The 8,605-nt window shown below is 41.4% G+C and overlaps 1 protein-coding gene across 1 annotated transcript in view; it reads right to left on the reverse strand.

Moving 5' to 3' along the window:
• LOC102376305 (formin-2-like) overlaps nt 1-8,605 on the reverse strand; it is a 229,334-nt gene that overhangs the window by 201,931 nt on the left and 18,798 nt on the right. The window contains exon 2 of the mRNA XM_014523760.2: nt 6,448-6,595. Within this exon, the coding sequence (XP_014379246.1) occupies nt 6,448-6,595 (148 nt within the window). The remainder of the gene's footprint in view (nt 1-6,447; nt 6,596-8,605) is intronic.

Here is an 8,605-nt window from a genome sequence, read left to right on the forward strand (position 1 = left end):
ATGGAATGCAGGGAATAGTCAGCGATGATATCTGAGGCTTTTGATATTCAAAACAGAGTTAAGCAAGGCTGCCTTTCCCCAACCCTTTTGGGATCCCCCGCTCCCTGTCTTCTGATTTATGCTTTTGGGACCACCACTGAAGACATTTAATCTACATATATGCTCAAATGGAAAATTATTCAACTTCACATGCTTTAAAAGAAAAGAAAGTTCGGATTTGTGAGCTGCTGTTTGCTAATGATGCTGTACTGATATTTGATATAGAAAATGAGCTTCAAAGCCTCATCACTTACTTCATTCATGTCTGCCAAGAGTTTGGTCTTACAATCAGCATCAAGACAACCAATGTTATGAGCCAGAACACCGTTTCACCACCAGCAAATCACAAGAAGGTGAGGACACATGCTTGCATCATCAACACTCGTTCATATAGCAATGAATCCTGGACCACATACTCTTCTGAAGAAAAGTGCCTCAACTTTCACTTACATTGCCTTCACTGCATTCTAGGAATTTCCTGGTGGAACAAGGTTGTCTACACTGAGGTCTTGCAACACGCCAGCATTTTGAGTGAGCATTCTCTCCTCAGCCAACATCAATTTCAGTGGCTTGATCATATACAGAAAATGGATGATGGCCATATACCCGAGGATCTCTTGTATGAAGAACTTTTTCCAAGACCATCACCATATGTGTGCATCTGTCTGTCTTGTGAAGATATATATCTACACACACACACACACACACACACACACACACACACACCCACACACACACACACAAGCCTACCAATGTGGTGTCAAGCAGAGAGACTAAAAGAACCCCCCCACCCTTAAATTCCTTTAGTTTTGTGATAGAGGGCACTGTTAAGTGGGAAATAAAGGTTTTAATTGCCTCAGCAAGGGGAGAGAATTTAACTCCTACATTCTGGGTGAGCTCTCTAACCACTGGTATATTGGATTAAAAAAGGAGAAATGCATCATCATCATGCAAACCTGAAGGATACTTTGTCCAAACAAAGCTGTTCAGTGATCTCGGTCCATATTTGTAAATAATTCTGGTGTTCCCAAAGCTTCAGTGATTTGGACGATGGGGTGAAAAGCAACCTGTTTAAATTTGCTGATGATACCAAAATTTGGGGTGAGGTGGGCATGCTAGCAGGGAAGGAAAGACTGCAGCAAGACCTGGATAGGTTGCAGGGGTGGGCTAACAAAAACAGGATGCATTTCAATACTGACAAGTGCAGGGTGCTGCACTTGGGCAGTAGTAACCGGCAGCACACTTATAAGATGGGAAACTCCCTTCTTGAGAGCACGGAGGCAGAAAGGGATCTTGGAGTCATCATTGACTCCAAGATGAACATGGGCCGACAATGCACGGTCACGGTCGGCAGGGCCAACCGGACCCTATCGTACATCCACAGGTGCATCTCAAGTAGGGCCAAGGAGGTGATCCTCCCCCTCTACGTGACACTAGTCAGGCCACAGCTGGAGTACTGTGTCCAGTTCTGGGCACCCCACTTCAAGAAGGATGTGGACAACATTGAGAGGGTCCAGAGGAGGGCCACCCACATGATCCGGGGACAGCAGGGCAGACCCTACAATGAGAGGCTACAGGACCTGAACCTGTTCAGCCTTCACAAGAGAAGGCTGAGGGGGGACCTGGTGACCATCTATAAACTCACTAGGGGGGACCAAAAGGGTTTAGGGGAGACCTTGTTTCCCCTAGCGCCCTCTGGGATAACAAGGAATAACGGCCACAAGTTGTTGGAGAGTAGGTTTAGATTAGACACCCGTAGGAACTACTTCACAGTCAGGGCAGCTAGGATCTGGAACCAACTTCCAAGGGATGTGGTGCTGGCTCCTAACCTGGGGGTCTTTAAGAAGAGGTTTGATGCCTACCTGGCTGGGGTCATTTGAGCCCAGTTTTCCTCCTGCCCAGGCAGGAGGTTGGACTTGAAGATCTACAAGGTCCCTTTGGACCCTACTTCTATGATTCTATGATTTTCTAACAAAACTTTTACCAACATTTTTTTCCTCCAACTTTAGCGCTAATGCATCCTCCCATTTAAGAATGAGTCAGTTGGTCTACTTATGTGCCTTAAGTCAGTACATACTTAAGTGTTATGCTGACTTAAGGTCAGAAAGTTCAACATTTTATGTAATCAGCGTCTTTTCTCCTAGGGATTCTTACTTCCTAAATTCACAGCAGAGAAAAATTACACCCAGACCATGTATATTAAGTAAAAAAGATTTTATTAGTATGAAACAACTACCCTTCTGTGTTCTTGGAGCCAACAGATTTGATATTAAAAATTCTTGCCTGTTGCCTACTGCCTCTAAATCGTTTATAATTAACATGAAGGCCTAAAGCAAAATCTAACTTATAGTGATTTATGAAATAATTTAGCTGCTTATTTCTGAAGAACTTATTTTAACATCACTATTTAAGAATGTGTTCTCCCTTGTAACTTTAAAATACACATGCAGTGCTTATATAAAGAAGACCACTGCAGATCTCATGGAGCTTTTTAAGCCTTGATTATTTACTCTCAGCATTACTCACCTTCACTATCCTCTACAGACAGACAGACGTAAAAAAAAATAAAAGTTATATTTTAGGTGCAAAAAACTTGCACTGAACAGCAGTTGCAATCTCCCCTCAATCTTTTTTTTTTCAATTTGGCAAACACATTCAAGCTAGAAGACAGATATTGCAGCTATACTCAAAAGATGCTGACAGAGGAGTAAACTTTGAAAAAATTGTTCCACATTCTACTTAGAAATGGTTATGCTATATTTACCATTCATTTCTAATCCTGTATCCTTAAAATATAGGAACATGCAAGATACGGGTGACATTTTCTAAAAGCTTGCATGATCATTTTGCTTATACACGTGAAATTATGGTTCTCAATCATCACAACTAATTTTGGAGAGAGACAGAAATAGAAAACAAAAGAAGTGTGAGCCCGTGGGTGTGAACAATAAGAGAAGCTAATTAAACGTATCCTTTTTTTTATGCGTGCTCACACATACAACAACAATACAGGATATTAAGCAATACCGATTGCTTAACCCATTTTCCAAATTAATAGATCTCTTAAATTCTCCATTTTATTAATATTTTTATCTATCCACATTTCTTACTATTTTTCTTGAATAAACAGTACATAGTTAATTCTCACAACTCTCCGTTAATCTCAGTTTCTTGGCCATCATTGTTTTGAACTACTTGGCAGAGCAGCTTAAATTAATATTTAAAGCCAATAAAACAGAGCATCATGTAACAGAAAAATCAATCTTTTTTAATTGAGAAATTTAATGTACATAATCTAGAATAGATGAAAAAAATCACGGTTTTGGGAAAGTAAGTTTTGCTTGCTTGTATCAAAAACATTCTAACACATCAGGAGTAGCATAAACAGTTTCTTAACGGGCAAAACTATATTCGTATTGTAACCTTTTATACCTAAAATGCATTAATAAAGACTTAGGATGTAAACACTGGCTGAACCTTCATGTCAACAGGCACAGGAATCCTCCCTTTAGAACCCCCCCCCCCCCAAAAAAAAACAAAACAAACCCAAACAAACAACCTATTAATGAATGCTGCTACTGGGCCTGGTAACACTTTTGCTAAGGCCTACACTTAACATTACAACACAAAACTTAGGTCATTGGCATACTATAAAAATCTGCCAGCCACATTAGTCAGAAGAAGAAAAGAGGAGGTTCAGACCATGACTGGCATAGCTCTGTCATCAAAAGCCTTAATAAAGACACAGCTAGATCACAAAACTGCCTTTTTACTGGCATAGCTTATTTCTTTGCAAAACGCTACACTGAGCTATACTGACAAAGGCACCATTTAGCTACTATAAGCTGCATTCATACTAGAAGCACTTTGGGCAACAGGGATGGATCCAAGGGGGAGTAGGGAGGGGGCAGCAGTGCAGTTGCACATCCCTTTGGTTCCTGCTGTACTCAAAGTATAAAACCAATTACCCAGTGAGGAAAGCTACATTTCTCTTCAAGCAGAGCTGAGGGAGTCAATTGACTTCATGACTTAATACTATCTACTGGATTCTTGCCAATCTCTCTGTTCATAGGTACCCTTGATCCTCCACTAATCAAACTACCTTGTCTTCTACAATTATTGTATCTGTTATCTATTCTTGACAATGTTCCTCTGCTCATCCATTCAGCATCTCCAGTAAAAGTATGCTGCTACCTAGGAACCTGTACTAGGCAGTTTTGTTCCTAGTGGTTTCAAACCAAAACGAATCAGAAACAGGGTGGCAAGGGACAAGGCTGAAGGTTGCCTGAGCTGTGCAGAGTCAGAGACAAGAGGGAAAAGGAGAGGTGAAGAGATAAGTTATGGAAACAACCCTCTCCTGGGTTAACTGCTATGGGAGTCTGATTCAGTAGCATAACCACAAAGGCATGAAACTGGTGTGGTCTTATCCTGAGGGGTTGGTGTCCCTGGGTAGGGGTGCTGCAAGTGGCTAAAATGAGTCCCTACCCTTGCTCCCTGACCCAACCTGTTTCTGTATATTGAGGGTAGAGGTCAGTGGAGGGCATGTTGTGAGGGGGGGGGGAGCAGTGAGGGGAGGGAAACAGTCACAGTCTGACCTCCACCTTTACCCGTCGTTGGGGGAAAGTGTTTGGGAAGGGTTCTGAGCAAAAGGTATTTCTGGAACCTGAGAAATCACAGGCATGAAGGGACTTTTCTTGAGGCGGGGAGGAAGATCATTATGGGGTAGTGAGGGTTGAGGGGAAGGTGGGGTTTGGAGGTAAGGGGGTGGCAGGGAAAGTGGCAATAAAATGGGGTTTGAGGGGGGGTTGGGAACAAGAAGGACTTTGGTTAAGGAGTGCTCAGAGGATGTGAGGATGGTAATAAGGTTTGGGTTTTCAGAGACGCAGGGGAGGGCTCAGTGGGGTGTAAGGATGATGAGGGCACAGGTGGGCTGGGGAGTGATGGGGATGGATCTGTGTAGGGAGCAGTGGGTTGAAGTGAGGTGGCAGACTGGGATACGAGGAAGGTGGTAGGGTCTGATAGGGCTCAAAGCACAATTTGGTGCATAGCCATCTAGCCATTTATGGGTAAATGTGGGAACAACAAGGGAGAGAATGGAGCTAGGGGACATTTAGGTAGCAGGGGCAATTCATGAAAAGGGAAATGAAAGGTACTTTGGGGATATGGTGGACTATATAGGAGACATGTGTTGGGGTGCATAAAGCCAGCCTAGAAGTTAGGTCTGGAGCTGGCAGACTGTCCTCCTCTCCTCACCCCAAATTGGGTTATATTTGTTTTTGCTTGGATCTTAAACTGAATAATATGGCCATAGGTCTCCAGCATATTTATAAAAAAATAGTTTCTTTGGAATTGGAGAAAGGTATGCATTGTGTTAAATGATAATGTACCACCACCTGCATCCCCTTTATCAACATTTTAGATCCAGCTATATTTGGCAGCATGGCATAGTGGTATGGCTATCCTGGCAAAGTGATAAACACAGTCTTATTCTCAAGATATCCTTGGCCAAGAAGTCTGTCCCACCTCAAAGCAAATTTGAAATCAGCTCCACCCAAAGCCTACAAGCAATTAAGGGATCTGCTGAAATAACAACTAATTCCTTAAACTTAAAGAAAGTAAGAAAGTGTGGTAGGAAACAGAGTTGAGAGCAGTCAGTGGCTTGCCAAGGTAGTCATGAGAATGTTGCGAACTCTTGGATGCTAGTACGAGACTAAATAATTCTCCCTGGATCTGTGGAATTTGCCTATCACCACCAACTGAAAATAACCTTCAATTTTTCTTTAGTAGCAATCTTTTTTTTTCCCCCTGCAAAACAAGGGATTGTCCCTTCTTATCTCAGCTTAAATACATGTTTTTAGCCAATGTTTAATAAGAATAATGGATTAATTAAATCAACACTTAAAAAAACCCATCAGAACAGTTGGTATAGTAACCCCACAACACTTGAAACCCATTAAACTCCTAAACAAAAGCTCCCCCTGGTAGCAGAGGGAACTTGAGAATGGATCTGAAATTATAAGCACAGCGTGTTCTAAACCCAAAGAAAACAAGTTACTTTAGTCTCTCTAATAACCTTCAGAGTAGCATGTAACCTTTAAGAGTAGTCCATACCCCAAAGGGAAGATTGCTGCAGGTCATGGCTGGATGGGATGTAAACCAAAGAACAAGTTATACATAGAAAAATCTGATGTGTTACAGTGCACATCTTGGTGTTCAGTGAAAACCAAACCCACACATATGCTTTAAGTCAAATTCACACAAGGTATCACTTCTACCTTTATGCCAAAATCATCAAACAGATACCAGAAATTAAGGTTACTAAACAAGCGGTTAGACTTTCCATAGTTTTGAGAATACAGTAGCTGCTGAAGTTAAAGTGTTTTGTTCTGCTAAGTTTAAAAGTCATACCTGCTTCAGTATATTTGACTCTCTGCTCTTCATCTGGAGGTTTGGGCGGTGGCCACACAGACGGTACTCTCCTTGGAAATCTCCCTTCTATGTAATCTGATGAATGTGTGGGTTGGCTAACTGCAGCCCAAGTATACAGCTGATCTTGCTGTGGTTTGAAGAAAAAAAAAAAAAAAAAAGGAAAAGAAAAGAAAAAGGAAAGAAATAGTTGAGAAGTTCATTGTATGAAAGAACTAAAGCAAGTTCATAAATGTCAGAAAAACTGTTTCCAACATAAATAGTTCATTATCCACTTCTATATCAACACAAACATCTTGATTTTACAAGCTTTACCTCGTGATGAATCTTTTGCCTAAATCAAAGAAAAATAAAAAAAGAAAAGAAAAAAAATTGCCAAGAAATGCATTAAAAAAAATGTTGTTACTCCCTTTTTCCCTGAAGACACAACCAACTCTAATCCATCATGATCACACCTCTAAATACAGGTTCAATCCAAGGATTCAGTAAGAAAAATACTTCTTTGTAAAATCCTTAAGTGTGGCAAAGAATGCATATGCAAGGGGTAAAAGAAGGTAGACACACTTTAATTTGTCCAGTCTTTGCTCTTTGTACTACTGCTGGTCTGTTTTCCCCATTTACTTTTTCACCTTAATAGAAAAGAGAACAGAGATTTTCTTTTGAAAGTTAAATTCACTATTCCACAACTCGGGACGGATGGGATGTGCAGACCTTCACTCTCCCAGGAGAATCCCATAGCTTCTCCTGAGATACCACTGACTCTTCCAGGAGAAATTAAAGTATTGACAATAGAAAAAGGCATGTTTTTTGAATATGCACACCAATACTAAGTGAGCTCAGTGAATCAGAGCAAACAAACCCAAGAAACATTAGTACAGCTGTCACTGAACTTTCTATAACACTGGGAAGCATACTGGCAACAACTATACAACTAGCCAAGGTACTGATCTAGAAAAATCTAATATACTGGAAAAAACTATCATTAGGATAAATGTTAATATAAAACATGAAACCTCAACATTAGCAACAAGATAAAAAATATACTCATATATAAAATGACATATTTGACCTTATTTCTCACTATTCAACATCATAGTGGTTATTGCTTTTTATCTTTTGCTAGTATTATATTACTAAATTTTAAACTGCTTCTTTACCAAGTTGTCACAGTCTGCTAAGCTAAATGTCTAAAATTATAAGATTATTATATATCATTTACAGAATTCCCTACATTTCATCATAAACATGTTAAAAATGTATGTGGGGTAAGGGGAATTAACACAACTTCTACATACTTCTAATTGGATATTACATCTTCCCTCTGCCAATATATATCATAGATTTCATAGACATCAGGGCTGGAAGGGACCTCGGAAGATCATCGAGTCCAGCCCCCCACCCAAAGGGCAGGAAGTCAGCTGGGGTCATAGGATCCCAGCAAGATAAGCATCCAGTTTCATCTTGAAGGTGTTCAATGAAGGCGCTTGAACCACCTCTGGTGGCAGGCTGTTCCAGACCTTGGGGGCTTGGACAGTAAAGAAGTTCTTCCTTATGTCCAGCCCGAAACGATCTTGAAGTAGTTTGTGACCATTCGACCTTGTCATCCCTTGGGGCGCTCTGGTGAACAAACGTTCCCCCAGATGCTGGTGGTCACCCCTGATAAACTTGTAGGTGGCCATCAGATCACCCCTGAGCCTGCGCTTTTTCAGGCTAAAGAGCCCCAGGGCTCTCAGCCGTCATCGTAGGGTCTGCTTCCCTGACCTCTGATCATGCGCGTGGCTCTTCTCTGGACTCTCTCAAGCTTCTCCACATCCTTTTTGAATTTGAATTGTGGAGCCCAAAACTGGACACAGTACTCCAGCTGCGGCCTCACTAAGGCCGAGTACAAGGGGAGAATGACGTCCCGGGAATTGTTTGAGAAGCATCTATGGATGCAAGCCAGCGTTTTGGTCGCTTTACTAGCTGCCGCATCGCATTGCAGGCTCATGTTCATCTTGTGGTCAATGACGACCCCCAAGTCTCTTTCTTCCATAGTGCTAGCCAACATAGCACTGCTGAGCCTATAAGGATGCTGCGGGTTTTTTTCCCAAGGTGGAGAACCTTGCATTTATCGGCGTTGAACACCATCAGATTCTCATCC

Source organism: Alligator sinensis, unplaced genomic scaffold (assembly GCF_000455745.1).
Source record: "Alligator sinensis unplaced genomic scaffold, ASM45574v1 scaffold127_1, whole genome shotgun sequence".
In the NCBI taxonomy this organism is placed as follows: domain Eukaryota; kingdom Metazoa; phylum Chordata; order Crocodylia; family Alligatoridae; genus Alligator; species Alligator sinensis.